Source organism: Microcebus murinus, chromosome 1, assembly GCF_040939455.1.
Source record: "Microcebus murinus isolate Inina chromosome 1, M.murinus_Inina_mat1.0, whole genome shotgun sequence".
Lineage (NCBI taxonomy): Eukaryota > Metazoa > Chordata > Mammalia > Primates > Cheirogaleidae > Microcebus > Microcebus murinus.
Genome location: NC_134104.1, coordinates 78,442,006 through 78,467,108, shown reverse-complemented (window position 1 = coordinate 78,467,108; position 25,103 = coordinate 78,442,006). Strand labels below are relative to the sequence as shown.

General features: G+C 35.7%; 1 protein-coding gene across 3 annotated transcripts in view; it reads left to right on the top strand.

Moving 5' to 3' along the window:
• Positions 1–25,103, top strand: part of VPS8 (VPS8 subunit of CORVET complex) — a 216,251-nt gene that overhangs the window by 21,891 nt on the left and 169,257 nt on the right. For all 3 annotated transcript variants that reach the window (XM_076003376.1, XM_076003373.1, XM_076003368.1), the window contains exons 5-13: positions 1,414–1,507; positions 5,525–5,557; positions 6,496–6,550; positions 15,265–15,389; positions 16,148–16,234; positions 17,738–17,805; positions 19,091–19,244; positions 19,353–19,412; positions 21,317–21,424. In XM_076003376.1, coding sequence (XP_075859491.1) covers positions 1,414–1,507; positions 5,525–5,557; positions 6,496–6,550; positions 15,265–15,389; positions 16,148–16,234; positions 17,738–17,805; positions 19,091–19,244; positions 19,353–19,412; positions 21,317–21,424 — 784 coding nt within the window. The remainder of the gene's footprint in view (positions 1–1,413; positions 1,508–5,524; positions 5,558–6,495; positions 6,551–15,264; positions 15,390–16,147; positions 16,235–17,737; positions 17,806–19,090; positions 19,245–19,352; positions 19,413–21,316; positions 21,425–25,103) is intronic.

Here is a 25,103-nt window from a genome sequence, read left to right as displayed (position 1 = left end):
GCCGGTTATGTTAAGCTGTTCAGCAGTGTGTCCTACAAATAGATAACTTAAATGTTTTTCATAATCTGGTCACTCCCTGCTTAAAAGATATGGTGTTATCTTGTTGCCTGAATAATATAGTCAGAACTGCTTTGTGTGACATCTGTCTGGACCCTGCTGTGCGTTTTGACCTGATGTTGAAGCACTCCCACTCCAGTCCTCCCAGTCCATGCCTTTTGTGTATTCGCTGTTCCCCAGACACACTGTGCACCTTTACATCTTCGTATTTCTGCTCGTGCTTTTTGTCTGACAGACTCGGGCCAAATCAGACATCTTCTCTTTTCTACAGCTGTCCCTGATATCCCCCAAATAAACAGAATGAAACTTTTTTTCATTTGCATTTACATAGTATTTTTTTTTTTTTTTTTTGAGACAGAGTCTGGCTTTGTTGCCTAGGCTAGAGTGAGTGCCCTGGCGTCAGCCTAGCTCACAGCAACCTCAAACTCCTGGGCTCAAGCAATCCTGCTGCCTCAGCCTCCCAAGTAGCTGGGACTACAGGCATGTGCCACCATGCTCAGCTAATATTTTTCTATATATATTAGTTGGCCAATTAGTTTCTTTCTATTTATAGTAGAGACGGGGTCTCGCTCTTGCTCAGGCTGGTTTCGAACTCCTGACCTCGAGCAATCCGCCCGCCTCGGCCTCCCAGAGAGCTAGGATTACAGGCGTGAGCCACCGCGCCCGGCCTACATAGTATTTTATTTATATTTCTAGTGTAACATTTGTCCTTTTATTTAAGAGTTACTTATCTGATGATGTTACCAGATCCTTGACAGTAGGAACTATGATCTTCTTATTTTGTATCCCTGAGCATACTTTTAGCCATGCAGAATAGGTCCCAGTAATGTTTGCTAAATGTTTAAAAATTAGTTTTTGCACGACAATGAGTAGAGTAGGTGAAAGGAGCCATCAATAGGAGCAGCAGAGAATGAGTCAAGAATGGGGAATTCGAGAATGTGGTTGGTTGAAGAATGAGAATGGTGGTTGTAGACAGGAGGTGGCAAGAGGGTAAGCAAATGTAGCCATACAGGGCAGAAGGAGGACTCTGTAGGTACCTTCTGGAGAATAGAAAAACCTCTTGCTATATTACTTAAGGTAGGCAAGGAACAGTTTGAATCAGTGAAAAAAGAATGGTAATTTTATTCATTTTCCTGCTTGTGCTTCTCTGAGGTTCACAGTGGGTTTAGTACAACAGTTGAATGTGAGACTATTAGATTCTTTATACTTCTTTTTCAAACAGAGCTAACAAATTACATATAGTGTTATTTTCCACTTTTCTTTTTGTTGGTATGTTTTCTTCTTTCAAAGCATTGGGACCTTGTCTTTTCAATTTTTTTTTTGTCCTTAAAGTATTCATTTTTTTTTTTTTTTTAGGAAGAAGAAATTACCTGATTCTTTTTCACTCCATGGATCAGTTATGCGACATTCACTTTTGAAGGGAATTTCTGCCCAGATAGTATCTGCAGCTGTAAGTATTTTGTACTTTCCCCCCAGCTTTATAACCTGCAATGGCATAATGAAGTAGGAATGAGCATAAAACAAAGTACAGCACTTCTCTTGGCCCAAAGCTTAAGAAAAATAGAATCTGGCTTTCATGGTTTTTGTGTGATTATTTTTGACTCATAAGACATGGCTACACATCTTGATGTAGAAATTAGTGCAGCCATGAAAATAAAGGTCTGCTCAGAGTCTCGGATGTGCCTAAATGAAATATGGCAGCAAGCCTAAAATAAACACTATCTGCCTTTTCTTTAAATTCCTTTTCAGTTTAGTTGCCATCTTGTGTATTTGATTGAGGTAGAGTGCTTATTTTTTTAGTCTTTTCATATGGAGAAATGATAGATTGGAATCTTTTACAACTGAATGTTTTTTATAATTCACAAAAGTCTTTTCATGTACCTTATTACTCTTACAACTTTGAAAGTAGGTAAAGCCGTGTTCTATTTTACAATGAGAAGATAGGCTCAGAGAGGTGATATTAACTTGTCTTACATAGTTCAGTTAGGAGGTAGCAGGGTAATTACTCAAAATTGGGGTTTCTGGCTCCAAGTCTAGTGCCTCTTTGTTGTGAAAGGAGGTGGCATGAGTGAATGTGCCCAATTTATAGTGGTTGGAACAGAATGTCTGTGACCTTTTTCAAAAATGATTTTGAGCACTGAGTTAATGTAAAAAACATTTAATAGTCCATCAAGACAATAGACACTGATGAAACTTTTCCTTTGACCTCAAAGCCCATAGTTTTATGTAGTCTTTGAATTCTGGTTTTCTGAATTAAATATACAGATCCTATATATAATACGAATAATGACAGATTCAAACTCCAGGAACTTTGATCTGTTTTTATGTTCTTTTTATGGAGTTTAATTGGTATTTTACATATTCAATTTGGACAAGGTTTTGATTTTTCATGAGGGTAAGAGTTGATACAGGAGTGCATCAATTCACCACAATGACATTGCAATTTTTAGCTTTATCTGAGAAAGATCTCAGCTCAGATATCAAGAAAAGAAAGTATTCACTGTGGACAATGGGTATATCCTGACCCAGCTCATATATCATGAAGTTAGTTTAAATGGAGAGATGGTCAAGCAATGGAGGAAACCTGGGCAATTGTCCTTCCTCTTTTAGGTGGAGAGTAATTCATATTTGCTGGAATGGGAACCACCTGTTGAGGATTACATTTCCATGACGTTTTCTGAATTTAATCCTTATGTAGGTGATGAAATTCATTCCTTTCAAAATCAAGATGAACCAGAACAGTCATTTGACCCACCTGTGCAGTTTTAAAAATATTTTGAATAATGGAGACTGAACTAAAACTCAGACTCTGAACAATGATTAGATAAATCTGTTATTTAAAAGGGTTTCTCCTTGTTCTTGAAGAGGAGGGGAAAATTCTAATAAATACCAGAGTGTTTGCATTCTGTTTTTATTTCATTGCTATGGCTGAGCTCCTTTGGTATGTTAAAAAGAAAACTGCTTTTCCTGCGACAGCCATCACACAATACCTTCCTATTTTTGGATTACCAGCTCAATTTACATTGCATGCTTTTCTGTGATGGTTGGTTTATTAACATGTAAAGCTAGTTATATTTCTGGGTGTTTGTCCTTAATAATTGTTTAATAGTACCTTCGGCCATGTGGATTGTGATGTTATTAAGGCTGCTTAGGGTCTTGGTCATTATAGTTTTAGAGTCCATGCACAGAAAACACCCAGGAAAGATGAGGTTTGTTTGTTTGTTTGTTTTGAGCCAGAGTCTTGCTCTGTCACCCAGGCTGGAGTGCAGTAATACAATCACAGTTCATTGCATGCAGCCTCAAACTCCTGGGATCAAGCAATCCTCTTGCCTCAGCCTCCTGAATAGCTGGGACTATAGGCATGCACCAACACGCCTGGCTAATTTTTCTTATTTTTTGTAGAGACAGGGTCTTACTATATTGCACAGGCTGGTATTGAACTCCTGGCCTTGAGCACTCCTCCTGCCCCCGCCTCTCAAAATGCTGGGATTATAAGTGTGAGCCACCACATCCAGCTGAAATGAAAGTTTTGGAGTTGTAACACTCATTGGTTAATTTTGGGATCCTTCTCAAAGAAATATGACATATGAGTATATTTAAAAATAATTCAAATTAACTTTTTAAGGATCTTTATCATTTTTATGATCAACCTTAAGATACTAGAGAAACCTTAATGCAGTGTTCTTTTTTCAAAATGTGTCCAATGCATAAGAATCTCCTGGGGTGCTTATTAAAATGCAGATTCCTGGGGATCACCCCAGACCTACTGAATTAGAATCTTTAGCAGTATAGTATAGAGATCTGCATTTTAGCAGGCATCCTAGGTGATTCTAATGCACTCTGGCTTTTGAGAATTACTACCCTCACATGTTGCAACACCAGTACTAAAATTCTGTAATCCATAAAATGCTTCTAAACATCTGTGAATTTTTTAGCCTTTGAAGTCAGGTGACTTCTGATTTTATCATTCAGGTTCTATTTTGAATATAGAGCAGATCCTTGAATAATGTTGTTTTGTTCAATGTTATTTCGTTATAATGTTGATGAGAAAAAAAATGGTTTTGTTGTAAGTTGTTTCACTTACAGTTTCCAAGAACCTATTGACAATGTTAAGTGAGGACTTACTGTAGTTTATGTTCTTTATCTGCTATCTTATTATTCCTCTTTTTTCTTATCAGGGACACAAATGAATCATTTATTAAATACTTATTGCATGCTTTGTAATTGTCAAGCATTATGTCAGGCATGTTTTGTTTTTTTTTCTATTTTTTTTTTTTTTATTTCGGCATATTATGGGGGAGGCATGTTTTATATACACACACATAAACACAAAGTTGGGTAGATGCTGCTATCCAGAACATTGTATACAGCAACCTTGGTGATTGTTCTTTTCTATGTTTCCATGCACTGGAGTAAGTTTCTTAAGATAGTTCCTGGGAAGCTCTACACAGTTTGTTAAATAGATTCTCCCTTCTGAGTGATTATAGTAACTAATTGACCACACTGACAAGAACAGACATAGAAAAAAAGGTATAGAGGAGTTATAAAGAGCCTGCCCTGGGAACAGAAGGCCCTGAGTTTGAGCCATAGTTCTACCACTTACTGAGTAACCCTTGGGCATGTCAGTTAAGCTCTTTGAAACTTCTATTTTCTTGATTTGGAAAATCAGAATCATACTGCCTGTTCTCTCTCTCCCTCCAGGTTAGAGAATCAAATGTTGTAATATATGTATGTGAAGGTTTTTTTTGTTACTACAGTGCTGTATCACTGCAAGCTGCTATTATTTAGAGCTATGTAAGCATCAAACAGATACTCTTATATCATTCTTTACATTTAATTTGATCCTCAGGACAACTCATTGAGGTAAATATGGCAGTATTTGCTATTTCTTTGAACAGATGAGGAGACTAATATTCAGAAAAGTTAGATGACTTTCCCAAGGTCGTGTAGTTACTGATAAGGACCTGAGACTACCACTTCATGTTTTACTTTCTTATGCTTGAGAACTGACTTAATATATCCCGCTGGGGTTTATTTGGGGACTCTTGGGTAATCTGCTAGACAAGAGCTCCTATTTTATTAGAAATAGTACATCTTTAGCACATGTTTCCTTTTCTCAAATCTTTATATACTCCTACCATTTTGACCCCATAATACTTACAGTTTATTCACATTATAGAAAACAGAACCTCTTTTCTCCTTTTCCTTTACATTTCCATTTATAATCAGTACCCTTCCTGAAGCATCTGTTATAGTTAGTAAAACAAAATGATACACTCTCATGGTCTCTGTATTTATTGATATATACAGCTTTTGTAATTTCTCTTAGTTGAGGGCAAAAATGAAGTTTCCACCTCTTGTCTAAATTGACTTGGATCAAAGTATATGTAAAGAGAGATCCTTATACCATTTTTGGTTTTAAAATGAGAATGTCTTTTCAAATACTTCTTTTTATCATTTCATTTAGGACAAAGTAGATGCTGGCTTGCCCACAGCAATTGTAAGTATACTTTAGCTTTTTAAAGGTAAGCTTTTTACTTGATTGGGTTTTCTTAGATTTATTCTTATAATGTTCAAAGTTATTACATAAATTATAATAAATTCATAAGTCATTTTACCACAAGTAATCAAGTTTAAAATCTGTCCAAGTTTAATGTTTTCTTTTTTTCCTAATTTATTGTTATTTTTGGGCTTTTGTTTGAGAAGCAGGTAATGGAATAATGATTGGCCTTCCCCCGTTTTATTTGTATGTGGTACCATACTGCCCAAGTAAATTTGCTCCTTCTGTGATTTGGCTTCCCTTCTGTTGCAGGGAGTGGAAAGCCTCATTTGGTAAAATCACTTTGTGGTAAATATTACATTTAACAGCTCTGGATTCCATTACCAAGCTTGCCAAATAGTAAATCTGTAGAGTGATTTTAGAGAACCGGGGGATATTGAAAGCACACTAGTGCTTTCTTTTCTTGTCTTCCTCCAGCTGCCTCCTGTAGCTTTCTTATTAGTCAGTCATTTGGTGAGGAGGTAGGCTGAGTTTTGAACATTTCTGATGTCTTTTAGGTCCTGTAGATAAACTGGAGCATTCTCATCTCTTCCCCACACGTTGTAGGGGGTTCTTGGTTGTGTAGCCTAAGTGCCTCTTACTTTGTCTGGACCCCTGATTTTTTAAGTTGCTTTAGAGGAAGCTAAGTGGCATGTTTTTGCCCATAATGTTGAACATATGCTGTTTTGATAATGTTACCCTTAGAGTAAATTTAGAGGGATTCTCAGAAATAAAATGTCCCAAGTTTCATTTCCCGTTTTGCCTCCTAGATGAAATTCTCCTTGTTTATAATAGTTGGTATGTCATCTGGTGCCGAGAGGAAGGAACAGATTTAACTTTGATTATTTCAAGATCCTTGATGTACTATCTTAAAATATCATCTTCTCTTTTGTTTTCAGGCAGTGTCCAGTCTGATAGCAGTGGGTACATCTCATGGACTGGCTTTAATATTTGGTAAATTTTCTAAGAACTTTCTTACTTTTAAATATTAAGTATCCTATTGGAATTTATAATGTCCTTTAATCACAGTTTATATAGTGTATTTTATTGCATGAAACCAGAAAAACTTGAAAAGGAGCAGTACATATTCTTATAACCAAACATTATTTGACTCATACTAAATAACCACAGTTTTATTCATCCTTCTTTGCCTTTGCATTCAATATTTGAGCAGAATTTTTTGTCCTTTTTTTATTTAAAAACTTCTAGATAACATTTTCTGTCATTTTTAGTGTTCTGGGCATTAAATTTTTGCATCTCTCTTTTATGGAATTCCCAATGACACTATACTTACTAATAAGAAATCTATAGAATGTTTTATAAGCATTACTTGAGAGTGCTTTAATAGCAGAAGCACAGTTTGAAACCTGTGGGGCCTTGTATCTTTATCATTTGAGTGGATAACTAGTTATCATCTGTTGCTTTTGAACAATTCAACTTCCTGTTTATAAATTTTCTATTATGCCGAAAGCTTTATTTAACACGTAATTGTAACACCTAGTCTTTTCAAAGGAGATTAATTTAAATAATAGAATTTTACTGTTTGGGAACCAGAAAATAGAAACAAAATTATAATTACCTTGAAAGAACTTCAGAATTGATTTTTCTTTAAAAAAATACTATTTTTTTTTTACTGTATGACTGATACATATACATAGTAGAAAATGTAGACGGACAAAAAGTTAAAGATATAAAATACCAAATTCTACCATCCAGAAACAATCCCTATACATTTCTGTATAATCTTCTAGTCTTTTTTTTCTGTATATATGTATGTATACATCTTCAAGTGGGATCATATTAATTTATAACCTCCTTTCCATTATAATGAACATCTTTCCATGCAATTATGTATTTGTCTGTAACATTTTTAATGGCTGTATATTATTCTATTAAATAGCTTCTTCCTAATTTACTTAGCCATTTCCTACTATAGGAAGTTTAGGTTTTTAATAAACAGGAGTGTAGTGAACATTTTGTTACTACATTTTTGTGCATGTGATTACTTTCTTAGGACAAATTCATAAAAGTGGAATTGCTTGGGGTCAGAATATGAACATTAAGGACTTTTAATACATATTATGTAGTTGCCCTCTAGAAAAGTTTTACTAGCTCGGCTCTCCTATCATGTGTAAGAATGGCTGTTTTCCTATGGGAACATAATTGGTATTAGATAAATAGAATTTGGAGAAAGAATCTTACAGGGTCTTTTAGTTCAATCCCCTTATTTTACTTGAGGTGATTGGGACCAAAGAAGTTAAGTGACATGCAGAGAGCCAAGTTCATAATCAAGGAATACAAAATCCTAGATCAGTGCATTTCCACTATTCCAAACAATCCTCCTGTCCTGAGAGAAAAGGAGGCAAAAAGTATGAAGAAAAGAATTGAACTAAGGTGAATGAGGATAGAATATAATGTAAATGTTTATCTGTCAGCAGAATACATGTTGATTTTTTGTTCCCACTTACCAGTACTCACCTTTCCTAAACTCTGTTTGAACATCCCTGTCTTATCAAGAGGTTGTACACATATGTAATTGCTTATAATCAAACTCATGTAGGGCTTACTGCAAACAAATTAAAATGAATACTTTAAAAACTAGCAGAGGAAAAAAGTTCATTATCTTTTCATACTATCTTTTTAATTTCCTTGGGCCTGCTTCTTGGTTTTTTTAGACCCCAGCTTCTTTCTTACAGATATGAGGACATAGCTATCTTTCACCACAGTCTCATGGAAAAGAAAGTATGCCAAAGTGAACATTTTGAGAAATAATTATAATATTCTGGTTGTGCTTTGAGTTTTAACAGTGCAGCTAATAAATTTTACTCATTATGTTTATAGGAATCAGATGTTTGGACAATGTGTTTTAACAAATGGATTAAAATTGTTTGAAAGCCAAGGAACAAATGGCAGAGTAATAATACTATGAAGTATCTAGATCTGAGGTCTGGATTAGAGCTGATCTCTTTAATTTTATTTATTTATTTTTAAAAAATTATTATTGGTATATAATATTTATCTTTATGGGGTACATATGATGTTTTGATACAGGCATACGATGTGAATTAATCAAATCAGGGTAATTGGGGAATCCATCACCTCAGGCATTTAACATTTCTTTGTGTTAGGAACATTCCAATTCTACTCTTTTAGTTATTTTACAGTATACCCTAATTTATTGTTGATTATAGTCACTTTGTTGTGCTATCAGGTATTGTTCATACTATCTAACTATATTTTTGCACCCATGTGATCTCTTTTAAACATCTGTGTTGATGATAGGATCAGGTGTATCAGGAAGAACTATACTTGTTTAAGTATTATTAGATTCTCTTTGAAATAGAGGCCCAGGTCATTAAAATATAAATTATTATAAGTTTCTTAGATGTTGATGCATATTGTGTATTCTTATGGAATTATAAGTATATGACATTTTTTGTGTGTCTTGGTTCTTACCTTATACAAAGTCTCAGAAGTTCAAATCTTAATAAAGATGTTTCTCTATCCCAAGACCCTTAGTTTTCATTTTTTTGGTTGTTAGTGTATTTTAGTAGCTTATCTTTTAGAAATTGTTTTTGTTTCCACCTAACTTAAACATGGATTTACTTACTGTGCTATAATTTGAATATTATGGATTTTTTCTTTTCCCATAACCCATACCTGAATATAATCACAAATGAATATAATCATATCTTTAGACATCAATTAATCAAATTTAGTCTCATTCCCACAGATAACCAAAGCTTGTCATTTATACTCTTGAAATTTTACCTGCCTTTTTTCTGAATTTTTGTACTGATTTCTTGCTTTTCTCTCTCTTTTAATCTTTTCTTCGTGGATTCAAAAGGAAAAGGTATAGTAACTTTGGTTTGCATGAGAGGTTTTTTATCTTTTGACCTTTTTAATGTTGAAAGAAAATGCTAGCAATTACAGTTGATGCCCTCATGAAATCCTTATTGAAAAAAAACTACAGCTAAATAAAGCAGGCAATTGTGAAAAACTATAAATAAATGCATATCTTCAATGTTTTATTTTAACTAAAAATATATAAATTTTAATTTTCCCCTAATCTTTTGATATAGTCTGAAGCCTTTTCTTTTGAGTTTGTATCCGCTGATTGGAGGTCTGCAGTAATTTTGGGGGCATAAATTTAATCAGTAATGGGCCATGAAAATTTGCAATTTTAATTTTTAAAAATGAGGTAAAAGCTTACATACCTGTGTATCAATCAGAGTACAGAATTCTAGATTTTAACAAAACTTCCTTTTAGTCTTTACCCTTATCTTGTCAGTATCTTTGTGACAGTTTTGTAAAGCAATTCATCTTTACCAAGTTTTTCTAAATCGTCCATTTAGTGTTCATAGAACAGCTCTTTCTTTTTTAATCTTATTTCATCAGTTTATGTACTTTTAAATTAAGTTTTTCAAGTACAGTAACATTACAATGACATGAGCAGGTTTGGGAATGAATGCAACTGACTCCTTAGTAAGTACCAGTATTCTAGAACACCAGTCCCCTACGTTTTTAGCACTAGGGACTAGTTTCATGGAAGACAGTTTTTCCATGGATTGGGGGTGGGAGACGATGGTTTTGTTTTGGGGTGATTCAAGCACATTACATTTATTGTGTACTTTATTTTTATTATTTTTACATTATAATATATAATGAAATAATTATGCAGCTCACCATAATGCAGAATGTGGAAGCTCAGAGCTTGTTTCCCTGCAACTAGATGGTCCCATCTGAAGATGATGGGAGACAGTGACTGATCTGACAGGAGGCGGAGCTCAGGCGGTGATGTGAGCTATGGGAGATGATGGGAAGCCATGGGGAGCAGCTGTAAATACAGATGAAGCTTTGCTTTCTCACCTGCCACTCACCTCCTGCTATGCAGCCTGGTTCCTAACAGGACAACTGGTACCAGTCTGTGGCCCCGGGGTTGGGGATGCAGTTCTAGAAGACAGCCAGTTATGGGGATTTAGTGTGCTCTGGTCCTCCTTCAATAAGCTTTACAGAAGGAAGGAGAACTTCAATTCTGTGAGTTGGTTAGATAGAGGTCAGGTAAAACTGTTTCTCCTGTTTTGTGATCATTGATGAAAAATGTTTCCTAATAAGTTCTCCTTTCCTTTTCTCCCTTGGTTCTATCTAGAGAATATTTTAACGTGAATAAAGGGTAGTAAAAGAATAGCATTGAAGAATGATGAATACTGGCAGATGAAAGTAGAGTTCTACATACACAATTAAATTGTAGTCCTTCTACAATGTAGGTCTTTCCTTCTTTCATGATCTTTGGGAACTAATTAAAACAAATTAGGTGTGAAGAAATAGAAGATCGGGCTAATTTTGGTATGTGGAAAAAGTTAGCAGAAATTCTTAAATTATGTTCAAATATGATAGTCTTGTCTTTTTTGTCTTCTCTCACCATCATAGGTTTTTGTTTAGGAGTATTATAGACTTTCTATGTTACCCTGTGGTTTTTCTTTGCTATTTAGCACATTATTATTAAGCTCAGGGTATGCTGAGGAGATTCACCCTAACCAAGTGTACTTCTGAAAGGTATACTAATAAAAGATACAAGTATAATTCAGCACGCTGTCAAATAGATGTGCTTTATGTGATATTTGGGCTTCAAGTTCTCTTAAATAATTGGTAAGCTATATTATTATTATTAATAATTCCTTAGATTTGTAACATTTGATAGTTTTCAAAGTTTTCATAGACATTTTGTTATTAAGCTGTATGTCAACTCAGTGAAGTTTTTAAGAAAAGTGATAATCTCATTTTCATATTTCTTGCCCAGGGTCACCTTCATGAAGACCTACTCCAATTTTTTTTTTTTTTAATGCTAAGTAGACAGTGCCAACTAAATGTAATTTTATGTGACTTTGTAAATGAAATTACATGTACTATTAATTTCATACCTTTTCCCCAACAGTAGACAAAGGAGGCTTTAAGAGAGTAGGGGGACAATAGAATTTTTCCTTTTAATGAGATCAAGAGCAGCCGGGAGAGAGCTTTCTTGCTTCTGCCCAGGTCCTTTTGTTCTTTCTAGGTAACTATAGAATTTAAGTGTTTTGAAAAGGCTTTATGTTTATTTTGACCAAATACCTTTTCCCAGAATTGTCCAGAATAATCTGGACTACAGAATATTCAGTTACTGTAGCAGGAGAAACCTCTCTATAAGACTGTTCTTCTTTCCACAGAAATTCTACCTTTTCTGTATTTAGTTTAAATTATGTAATAGCAAGTTTGTTAATATGGTACCATAAAGATAGACTGTACAAAGATAGCAGTAACAGTTGATAAATATCTTTGTGGAGTCAAAGTAGGTTACATTTGATAGTCTGTCTTTTTTGGCTTCTCTCACCATTATCTGCTGGGTTTTTGGTTTTTTTTTTTATGTGTGTGTGACTATAATCTGTAAATTAGTTTGTGATGAAAACCTACTCATATTTGATGGACATTGAATTAGTTCCTTTGTGCATTATCTTACTTTACTAAGTTATTCTTCTTAGCAACACAGTGAGGTAATGATTGTTTTTTGCATTTTACAGATAAAGATAGAGAGGTCAAGCAAATTTAAGTAACATTCCTAAAATTACCCAGACATATACTGTGGTTGTAATACCCGTAACTCTCTAGAGTTAGGGTGGGATTAAAATCCAGGTATCGGTTTCATAGCCATGCTACCTTTTAAAGGGACATTATGAAGATAACAAATACATTGTAAAAGTCAAGAAAAAAATTGAGAATATTTTCATTAACACAGATGTGTGGGATGTAAATTTAATATATATTTCAGGAATAACCAAGGTTGATAATTTAGTTCCCTGTCTTAGCTAGTTTTTAGTATGTGGGAAGCATAGTTAGGAAAGCAGTTATGTTTGGTTTTTAATCTAGAAGTTAGATATATGTCCTTTTTCTTCCCTCATTTTATCCATTGCCACTATTATCTATTTCCTCTTTCTTAATGGCACCCTTATTTTATCATACTTTTCACTTCTCCTGCTCATACTTACTGTGCCTTGTAAGAATACTTAAATTGTCTAATTAAAGCATGAATTTTATTAAATTGGAAAGCAGTAGTGAGTGTCTTTAAGTATTGGTGAATCAGAAATCTGTGAAGTTTGGATCTTAAAGCAGGGACTACAAAAGATCTCAGGAGCATGCTATCTAGACACCTCTCTGTTCCTGGAAGACTGGTAGTCCAAACTTGAGGGGCTTCTTTGTGAGGCTGGTATAAAATTTCATACCAACCTCTTTCTCCTCTTTCAGTTCACAACTGTTGCCCACACATGTGGCCCAAAGCAGTAGTATATATAGAATACTGCTGCCCAACCATCATATCATGACAGTTTGCAAATTAAAGTATGTGGATAATCCACTAACTGTATAAGATGGCCCTAACAAAATAAGGATCATGGAAAGCACTATTTTAGGTAGGCATTTTCAGTTGAGTGAAATAAAATGTGATACCATATTTATAGTCAAGAAAATTATAGAATAAGGAGAAGTTTTAATAATTTGGATTAAATTGAGGGAGGAGGAAAAATGAGGAAGGAGGCCAGTCTAGATGTATGGAAAAATATCTGTAATTATATAATTCTAGATGTGAATAAAGATAATGATCACTAGATTTTGTATATTTATGATTTTTATTCCTTTCTGAATGTTCACCTTGGAAGACAAAAATATAAAATGATTTTTTAAAAAATCGAGTATTGGCCGGGCGCGGTGGCTCACGCCTGTAATCCTAGCACTTTGGGAGGCCGAGGCGGGCGGATCGCTCAAGGTCAGGAGTTCGAAACCAGCCTGAGCGAGACCCCGTCTCTACCAAAAATAGAAAGAAATTAATTGACCAACTAAAAATATATATACAAAAAAAAAAAATTAGCCGGGCATGGTGGCGCATGCCTGTAGTCCCAGCTACTCGGGAGGCTGAGGCAGCAGGATCGCTTGAGCCCAGGAGTTTGAGGTTGCTGTGAGCTAGGCTGACGCCACGGCACTCACTCTAGCCTGGGCAACAAAGTGAGACTCTGTCTCAAAAAAAAAAAAAAAAAAAAAAAAAAAATCGAGTATTTTTTGTGTGCCAGATGCAGTACAGTCATTAATTGTTTCAGAACTCTTTCTTGGGGAGGGAGATTCCTATTGAACTAGTTTATGAACACAGAAAAATACTCGTACAATATTCCCTTTGGATGGACAAAAGGACTGACTTAATATTATTCCTTCTGAGAATGAATGTCTTTAGACTCTTTCTGATAACTAGATTTATTTTTAGAAGAAAGATTTGCAAATGTGAAAGCTGTTAAGATGATTGTCAGATGCCTTCTGAATGCAAGGTACCAGCAAGGTATTCTAAGAGTGTTAATTCATTCATCATCTTACCCCTCAGAGAGGTCCTGTCTAATAAGGGAAGTAAGACACTTACCAAAACTTGCATGTAGATAATTAAGGGAGGCACAAACAAGTGCTAGGAGAGTTGAAATTATTCTAGGTTGTAGAAGTATGGTGTTTGTTTTGTTTTCTTTTTCTAAATAGTTACATTTTATAGTCGTGGCTTCTTACATTTAAATTTTTATCTCATTGTTTTTAAGTGGGTACAATAATGAACTCTATACAAAATAAGTATTGTCTAGGAGAAGCCCTAGAGGAATTTCTTTTAATTATTAGATAATAGAATTTAATAAATGTTTGAGTGCCTCTTGGAGAAATCAGAGGTCATTAAGGCAAGATCCTTGCCCTTAAAGAACTTAATCTAACAGAGATTTGAATTACTTGCTTTTAGCATGTCAAATGTTGATGCCTGAAATACTTTTCTAAAGTAGTTCATTACTTCAGAATGTTTACTCTGTAATTTTGTTTGCATTGTTAATTTGCTTAGTAAAACTTTTCTTCATGGATAATATAAATGTAAATTTCAGCCAAATTCTAAATTAATGCATTTTGATTTTTGAAGTTTTAAAGTTATTTTAAAAGAATATGGTATTCCCTGTAACTTTGCATCTTGAAGACAGCAATAAATATAATTCTAGGCTGAGACAGATGAAAGATAGTTGGTTTGTTCAAGAAGTTGCGGATTTCTTATGGGTTTTTGACTTATTATTATCAAGTTCTGTATTATAGTTCCTTGTAAATCTTGTTTTTTTCTGTGTCTTAGTATCTAATTCAATGCCTGGCGTCTATTAGATGCTCAATAAATACACTTAAAAATGAGGCCGGGCGTGGTGGCTCACGCCTGTAATCCTAGCACTTTGGGAGGCCGAGGCGGGCGGATTGCTCAAGGTCAGGAGTTCAAAACCAGCCTGAGCGAGACCCCGTCTCTACCAAAAATAGAAAGAAATTAATTGACCAACTAAAAATATATATACAAAAAATTAGCCGGGCATGGTGGCGCATGCCTGTAGTCCCAGCTACTCGGGAGGCTGAGGCAGTAGGATCGCTGAGCCCCGGAGTTTGAGGTTGCTGTGAGCCAGGCTGACGCCACGGCACTCACTCTAGCCTGGGCAACAAAGTGAGACTCTGTCTCAAAAAAAAAAAAAAAAAATGAGTGTGACTTCACCTGCTCCTTTTGATTTTTGCCACCTCCCAAGTCTGTGAAAACATTCCTTTAGTGTATATAATTATCCACTTCCATTTCTTTCGCTTGACTTTACAAACCGCTTTAGATCAGAACCAAGCTCTGCGACTGTGTCTGGGCGGCACTAGTGTTGGAGGTCAGTATGGAGCCATCTCGGCCCTCAGTATCAACAGTGACTGCTCGAGACTTCTTTGTGGCTTCGCTAAAGGTCAGGTAAGATGCGAACTTTCTTTTATCCATAAGACAATGTTAAAGTCAATTTTTAAAAACTATACTCTTTAGATCAATATTTTGAAGACCAAAACACGTGTTATGAAGTGATATATCTCTAGAGGTAACCTGAGATTGCTCAATCTGGCTTCTGTTTTGTTCAGATTTTTAAATAATTGTTATTGACTGACCCAGAGTGTGTAATTTTTTATATCCTAATTCATGTGTCTATTTGAGTAAATAGCTTTCATAATCCAACCAGGGCATAATGTAAAATGTCGTTCCTTATGGAAGTGTGAATAATTGTGGCTGCTTTTTAGATACACTGTATTCTGCTTTCTGTATTCTTATTGTGTTCTTGGATAACTACTTTGGTGTTTCTTTCTACTTCTGAAACTGGTGATAGGTTTTTCCCATCTTCTGATTTCTGCATCACTAGCTGGTTTGGCAATAGCCTTTTCTATAATCTTTACCAGTGCTAAACAGATTGACTTATTAGAGAAGTTTCTTTTACCTCTTAGCATAAGAACAACAGTTACAATCTAAAAGGAAAAGTAGGTTGGGCAGGATGAGGGATAGATGAAGATGGAATAAAGGCTCCATGCTTTAATGGATCTGTACCCCTCAGGTATGTTTTAACTTTATAGTCCTTTGCCTGTAATGTTTATAGACCAGGAATAGATTATTTCAGCCAGAAGACAGGATACTTAAGTCCAAAAAGAGCAATAAATTTGTTTTTAAAGCACTTAGTTGTCTTATAGATCACCATGTGGGATTTGGCCAGTGGAAAACTTCTAAGATCAATAACAGATGCTCATCCTCCAGGAACAGCAATATTGCATATCAAGGTAATAGCTTTGTTTTCTTTTTATAATGATTTTGATTATTATGCCTTTGAGTCTATTTTAAAGTAAATTTTTCTGTATTGATAATCAGAAGTCTAAAAAATTTATTTAACATGAAGTGGAACACTACTTTATTAATAGAATTCTTAATATTGAACTAACTATCTTTTATTTGACTAGCCCCACGTGATGTTTTCCCAAGTTAAAAAAAAGAGATGGGCTAGTATGGAAATATTTAACTTCAAGTTGTGTTGAAGTCTAATAGATATAGCAGCCAAAAGGGCAAATTGATGTGATCCTAGACTGGAGGTTGGCAGTAAAGACAAGCAGCACCCTGCTGAAACTCATATGGAGATTGTAAAAGGTCTTTTACCTTGGTTTAGTCCGCCAAAATTTTATTACTGAGGTCGTGTGCGCTGTCGCCTTTTGTTGCAAGTGCATGAGGTTCAAGGCACCGATTGTGAAAGAAGCAGCATTTGGATTATGTTTAGAAATGAATCTATTGGTTTATTTTCTTTCAGGCCTCTAAAGGGAAAGAATTAAGATCCTAGTCTTGGCTTTCTCCTTATAGGCCTGAAAAAATTAAACTGACTTAGGTAACAGATTTTATTTATAAGTACAATGTGGACATTGATTCTTGCATACTGTCAGGCCCATGTTCAGAAGCATTTAAAAGGTAAAGGATTGTACCTAGGGAAGTCTAAAATCAGATCTTTTAGATTTTAATCATGTACACATTTTGTTGCTTAGCTGTGCAGAGCTCTCTCATCTATACATATGCTTTTTAAAGTCCATAAGCATCTGGAGTTTAAATGTCTATATATAGGTTAGTCACAAAAAAGTCTTTTGTGACAAAGCATCATTGAAGCATTTAGTAACAATGAAAATACCCAAGACAAGTAAAAGTGGAGAGAATTTATCCTCTTTCAGAACATTATGGTAATTTATCTTGACCTCTTTTCATATAGCATATGCCAACTTCTCATATGTTTTAGTTGCTTATATATATGTCTTCTCTCTCTTAATAGATTGAGATCTTTGAATCAGAATCTGTTAGTCATTTATTTTTGTGTTTTGCCCATAGTAGCTGCTCAATAAATGTTTGATTGAAGGAATAACTAGTTGGTGTTGTTGATAAAAGGCCAATGGTTTTGCAGGAAAAAAACCAAAATTATTGGGAGAAACAATAAGAAACAAAAGAAATAAAGACAGAAAAAAATGCAGCTGAGATTAAAAGCATAGTAGACGGAACCAAGTGTTGCTTGGGAATGGTGATGAAGGTAGTACGTGCAGACACTGACATTAGAGAAAGAATATGATTAATACTTTTTAAATTCTAAATAAAGGGTAGGTTTGTATGTTTAGAGTGATGAGCTGAATCTAGGTTATTTCAAATACTATTAAGTGTGTATATTGCAGATTTTCAATATTCTCTAGTTTTTCCTCTTCTTAATATTTAACTAGATATTTAAATATCTATAAGAAAATAAATTCCTCTCTTTTTAGTTTACAGATGACCCAACTCTTGCAATTTGCAACGACAGCGGAGGCTCTGTTTTTGAATTGACATTTAAGTAAGAGACCAATGGACATTTGTTGACAAATGAAAAGACTAGCTATGGTTTCATATTTGAAATTGAACATGAAGAGGGCTAGAAAGCCCGTGTGATTGAGAATACATTATGGCTGTGTGTTACAATTACCTGGGCAGGCTTGTAGAACATATGGAGTTCTGGGCCCAAGTCTTCCGAAGTTTTATCGCAGTAGGTCTTAGTAGGTCTTATTTGCTGTCAAGCTTGGGAACCAGTATTCTGAGCTACTCTGTACTGTAGCAGCTCATTAATTTTGGTTTAGGTTCAAGGCCCAGTTGATTATAACCATAATGTACAGGTGTAAAAATGTTTTTATTGCCTGAGAAAATAGCCTTGTTTGCTCTTTAAATAAGAACAGACTGTCTAGATACATAGAAGAACATTTATGAAGCTGAATTTTTTAAAGTCGTACATAATATTCATTGAATGTTTCCATAAGTTCTTCAAGGTTAATAGTTATGCTATCTTTGTTTCTTATATTTCTTATAGCTTCTAACAACACTGAGCAAAAAGTAATTTCTGAAAAGATACTATTCATTATTCAGCTAATGTTTGTTGGGCATTTCCTATACTTAGGCTTTTATCTAGACACCAGAGTTATAACTGTGAACCAGGCAAGGTTCCTACTCTAATAGAATTTATTTTCTAGTTGTGGAGACAGATAGTAAGCCAACACCTAAATGAAATGACATCAGATGGGTATGAGTGCTGTGACGAAAAGAAGACAGCTTAGAGTGCTGGAAAGCATTTCAGGATAATTCAAGAATGAATTCTTGAATTCATTCACCCCTACTTCTCAGAAGGGGTAACATTTGAAAAAGACCCAAATGATGAGCCAGTCAGCAAATGCAAAGATCTGTAGGAAATGTTCCAGGCAGAGGAGCATTTGAATAGAAAGGCTTTGAGGTGGGCACAAACTTGGCCTGCTGGAGCAACGGAAAGAAGGCAGGTGCGACTGGAGCATGACTTTGTCAGGTACGCTGTAGTGGGAGAGGAATGAAGGCAGGAGCCAGAGCATATCCTTTGAAGACATGGCTAAAGAGTTGGAGTTTTATTTTACATACAGTGGCAAGCCCGTGGACTGTTTTTAGCAGAAGAGTGATTGATCCAACCTGTATAATAAAAAGATTATGCAGCTGTTGTATGGAGCTTGGATTGTTGGAGGTAAAAGGAGGAGTTAGGAGGCTATTAAAGTAGTACAAGTTAGGGATGATAGTGACTTGGATCATTGCTAAATTGATTTTGAATTTTTGGATTACATTTTCAGGAGAGTGATGGGAGTGAGAACATGTGAATCTAGATGTCTCTTCAGTGGTTCCAAGGGTGAAGTTTGCTGTATTGAGCCTCTACATTCTAAGCCTGAATTGAAAGATCATCCCATCACACAGTTTTCATTATTGGCCATGGCATCCTTAACAAAGGTAGCTATATTTAGATGGTGAAACGCATGACTTTCAGAGGCTTTGAATATGAAAAATTTGAAAATTTCGAGGTAAATATTGAACATAAATTATATTTCTCTCCTAAAGATACTGGTCATTGGATTGAAACCATCCTTGAAAGTATGGATGACTTTTCCCTATGGTCGGGTGAGTGAGCCTCTCCATCTTATTGGGAAAAGGAGGGACCATGTCGGGAGGTTGAGGGAAATGATTTGTAAGGGCTAATTCTGTGAAATTGTCAAAAAACTAGGTAGAATGAAAGTCAGTGCTCCAAAGATCATTGTCTGGACTTGCCTTAAGGTGACCAAAGCAGCATAAGCTGGTGACTAAACAATGTCCTGGGGATCATGAGATCTTGTACTTTTCTATTTTTATCATTTTAGGTTTTTCTATCATAAACAGCATATAGTTGGTTTTTTTTTTTTTTTTTTTTTGAGACAGAGTCTCGCTTTGTTGCCCAGGCTAGAGTGAGTGCCGTGGTGTCAGCCTAGCTCACAGCAACCTCAAACTCCTGGGCTCCAGCGATCCTTCTGCCTCAGCCTCCCGAGTAGCTGGGACTACAGGCATGCGCCACCATGCCCAGCTAATTTTTTACATATATATATCAGTTGGCCAATTAATTTCTTTCTATTTATAGTAGAGACGGGGTCTCGCTCTTGCTCAGGCTGGTTTTGAACTCCTGACCTTGAGCAATCCGCCCGCCTCGGCCTCCCAAGAGCTAGGATTACAGGCGTGAGCCACCGCGCCCGGCCGGTTTTTGTTTTTAACCTCAATTTGACAATGTCTGTGTATTGCTGTCCTGGCACTTTGTGGTCACACCTAATTTCATGCGTGGATTTTCCTAGCTTCATTTACTGCCCTTTTGAGTGGAGTCTAATTCCCTTACTGGATTTAAAGCTGGAGGCTAAGCTGATATAGTAAGTCTGAGCCCTGATTTTCAATGTTTTAAAGACATTTGTTTTTGTGTGACTGCTGCACTGAGACAGGATTATGCTCATTGTCTCCTGCTTTGATATGGAACTACTGATAAGAGTATACCCTGCAGTGTACCGACAGAGTACACCCCAACATAAATGGCTGCTATGTATGCTTTCCTTGGCTTCTGCCTCTGATATTTTACTCTGGGGGATGATACTTCCCAGCATATGTTATTCATACCCCAGTTTCCCCTCTCTTTCCTGCTTGGGTGTTTTCAGAAAGTTGTGATCTTCCAGTGTATAGATGAGGAAAGGTATTGATGAGACAGGATGGGGAATGATGGTACAGGACTCTGGCTAGTTCAGAAAGCAGCCCCTATCCTGAGCGAGTTCTCTCTTGTTTTCTTGTTGGTACCCTGTGTGTCTCTGAGCCCCAGGGGGGAAGCAAATCTGTCCTTTTAGATGGCAAAACTTGCTTAGATTGCCATTAACATTTTTTAGGTTAGCTCCATTGGTTAATTGAGGTTTATATCATGGTGCTATGTGTTTGCTTCTTTTTATATGTTTTTATTGGCATCTTTCCCAGTTCAAACAAGTAGAGCAGTTGGAAGAATTTTACATTGAGCACTTGTATATCTATCATCCAGATTCTACTATTAACATTTTACTGTACCTTCTTTATTACCTATCTGTCCATGTATCTGTCTCTCTACGCACTCATCAAACTGTATTATTTTGTTATGTATTTCAAAGTAAATTATAGAAACCACTGCTCTTTCTCCTAAATATTCAGCATGCATAGCATTAGCTAGAGTTTAATATTTGTTTAGTTTTTCCTTTGATGTAAAATTTATATACAAAGAAATGTACAAATGGAGTGTGTACATTTTCTGCACTTTGACAAATGCATATATTTTTGTAACCCAAATTCCTATTAAGATATAGAACATTACCATCAACTCAGACAGTTCCTTTGTGACACTTCTGTATCAGTCTTGCTTCAATGACATTTTTATAAGAACTTGGGAAAAGTTTTCTCAAAGAATACTAGTCAGAGGCTGTTTTTAACTAGAGTTTTTTCTTTGTCCTCCTGTTTATTAATTGTGGTAACTTTTTCCCCCTTTTCTCACTTAGATGGATCCTTCCAGTGTTCCATTGCTGGCCTGGCACTTCGTGGCAGTGCATAATTATGTCAATCCCATGCTAGCCTTCTGCAGAGGAGATGTTGTTCATTTTCTGTTGGTAAGTCTTAATATGCTAGGTCTGTTATAAGTCTCTCATAATTTTTTTCCCTGATTCACCAGTAATTTAATATTGTATCAATAAAAAAAAATTATTCAGGCATGGTGGTACATGCCTATAGTGCTGTAGTGCCAGCTACTTGGGAGGCTGAACAGGAGGTTCACTTGAGCTCAGGAGTTCAAGGCTGTACTAAGCTATGATCACATCACTGCACTCCAGCCAGGGCAGTAGAGTGAGACCCTGCCTTTAAAAAAAAAAAGAAATGTATTTTACTACAATAAGTCTTTGGAGACGAGTGACTTGTTTAATTTTTATTTAAGGAGTTAATGGTTAACATAGAAAAACCCAGTTACCCTAAGCTTCATAACCTTTCAGTTTATTTCTCAGTTTCATTTACTTTGACTGACAGATAATTGATGGTTTATGTGTATGTATAAACGTATGAATGTGAATGTGTATGTATTGGTTTACCTATTTACATAGATAACATGCATATTTAGTAGATAGAGAGCAAGTATAATTGAGTATCTACTGTTCCCTACACTGTGATGGGCACAAGAAGCAATTAGGGAAGGTATACACATGGCTTATAATATTGTTTGAAAAGCAAAACCAGCATATTTATTACTATTAGAGAGAATAGTTTAATGCTTGAACCATGTGATGAGAATTAAAAATTGATATAAATTCAGAGTATGAAGAGATTAGTATGGACTAGAGAGGCTGTGGACAGCTTTATGATGGATATACAGCCAATATCGCAGGAGGGGTAAGCGTATTGGGGGAAACGAGGTGAACTGATGTCACAGAGGGAAGAGTGTGCCTATGTAATCTCTTTGTGGGTTTCCTAGCTCAGTGAAGTGAGTTCACCACCATCTACCCAGCCTCTCCAGCCAGAAACCTAGGAATTGCCTTTTATTAATAGTTACCTTTCCCCTTCATATGTGCTTCATTACCAAGCCCTGTTGACTCTACCTCCAAAATCTCTTGACCTTCTCCCTTTTTGTCTCCTCTGTAGCTGTTTCCCTAGTCCAAACCACTTACGTTTCTAGCCTGGACTCTGCAGTAGCTTTCTAACTAGTCTCTGGCCTCAGTGCTTTACATGTGCTATTGCGTCTGCCAAGAAAGTGCTGTGTTCTTTTCACTGTGTCCTAGCTCATGATTAAAATTGCCTCACCTGATCTCCTGAACCAAGTCAGTGCCTCCTGCCACACACACAAAGGCCTGCTAAGACCCTTCTCCTCTGATAACATTCAGCACTTTTTAAGTTGTTATCTTATGTTTTTCTCCTCAGTAGACTAAAAGTCTAGAGATCAACTCTACTGTTACATTTCTAGCCACTAGGGAAGTGCTTTTATGTAATAGAGGCTTTAACAAATGTTTATAGAATTAATGACAGGGAGAAACCTATGGTGGAAAATAAAATTGAGTATTTGGGGTGGATCTAGATTAGGGATTGAAAAACTATGGCCCATGGGTCAAATCTGGCCAGCCATCTGTTTCTGTAAATAAGTTTTATTGGAACACAGTCATGCCCATTTGCTTATATATTATTTATGGTCACTTTTTCATTATAGTGGTAGAGTTGAGTAGGTGTGACACAGACCATATGGTCTGCAGAGCCTAAAATATTTGCTGTATGGTGCTTCTCAGAAAAAGTTTGCTAACCTTTGATTTAGGTTGTGTAATGATTGGCCTGGATTGGTAATGGGGAGCCATCATAGCTAGTAAAGATGAGATTAAATTGATATTTTAGGAAGATGAGTCTATAACTAGCAAAAAAAAAAGAAATAGATTATAGAAGGTAGGGAGGAAATTGAAGTTTTTTCTCTTGTAATAAAGCAGGTATGAGGTGGTTAGACAAGGTTGGTTGGTTGCAGTGAGAGTTAAGGGATGATACTTTGAGAGAAAGACAAGGCTTCTCATCATATTGTTTCTAGGGACTGAAGGACGTGAACAGAACATTACATGTATAAATTTGCATATTAGAATCAAGAAATATTCAAAGGGAGATTATTTGGGGAGAAGTTGATTATGGAAGATTTCAATGTGTTGAGTTGGAAGTGAAGGTGGGACTCTCAAGTGTGGTATCAGGGGGTGTCCGACAAGATGATGGCAGTCCAGGTCTGGAGTACAAATGAGAATTCCAGGATAGAGAAGGTAGCTGAAGCTCTGAAAATCAAAAGTTAGAGCATATATAACCTTGGTGGACACCCATGCAAGGGAAAGGAAGAAAGCAAAGCAGGAAAAGAGATTCCTATAAAGACACATAGGTAGGAGAGGAAGTCGGACAGTGTGGTGTTACACAGAGGACAAAGAAGGAAGGCTTCTCGGACAGTATCAATTTTGGGATAATACCAATGTAAGATCAAGAAAGATAAGGACCACTGAACATATCAAGAAGTGTTTCATTAGAAACTTTTCAGAGCACTGATGGTCAGTATACTGGAGATAGAAGCTAGATTGTAGAGCCTTGTTTAGAGTATTTTGATGAGCAAACTCATACAATGATAGTGTTTGGTTGTGAGAGAGAGTGTGGTTAAATATTGTCTTTCAAAAGTAAATCAAGGAAAGAGTTTAAAAAATTTTTTTTTATTTGAAAGTGGAGAAGAGAAAAACATGTTTGAGAGCAAAAGGAAAAAAAGGGCTATTAAAAAGGAGTGATTAAATATGCTGTCAAGAAAGGGGTAACATTAAACAGTGATGGAGGGGAGCAGGATCTAGAGTATGCAGTCATGCACTGCATGACAAAATTTTTTTTTTTATTTTTTATTTTTTATTTTTATTTTTATTTTTTCCATGTAACAGACATTTGTACGCATGACAAAATTTTGGTTAACGGTGGACCACATATACGACAGTGTTCCCATAAGATTATGATACCTTATTTTTATTGTACCTGTTCTATGTTTAGATATGTTTAGATACACAAATACTTACCACTGTGTTATAGTTGCCTACTGTATTCAGTTCAATAACATGCTGTACAGGTGTATAGCCTAGGAGCAATAGACTATACCATATTAGGTATATAGTAGGTTTTACCATCTAGGTTTGTGTAAGCACGTTCTATAATGTTTGCACAGTGACAAAATCACTAAGGACACATTTCTCAGAATGTGTCTTCATTGTTAAGTGATGCATAACTATATGTAGGTGAAGTGATTTTCTTTTTAGAAAGAACTTAGAAAATCTTAGAGGAATAGGTAACATTGTCATTGATCTTTTCAGTTTGTGAAATACTATTTCAACATATGCAATGTATAGAACAATTTGATGCTATCTTATTTTCATTTTATAGATGAGGAAACAGAAAGAATAAGTCATTGCCCTTGTTAACACAGCTATAATAGTGGAACTTAAATACGTAGCTCTAGATGCCATAATCATTTTACCAGAGCATCCTTTCTGTGGGGGAAACGATTTAGTGAAGATAGAACTATGTGAAGGGCCCTCATTAAGTGATCCCACTTTTTTGATAAGGTATCAGATGACATCAGCATTGTAAGTGATGGGATTAGAAGGCAAAGAGGAATTGGGACTTAAAGGAAAAGGCATCAAGACCACTATCATTGAGAGTATGCAAGAAAACCCAGGTTGAATCGAATGTCATGACTTTCAGGGGATCAGGTGTATCTTGTGCTTTATCTTTCTTCAGTGTTCTACAACCTTGGTGCAG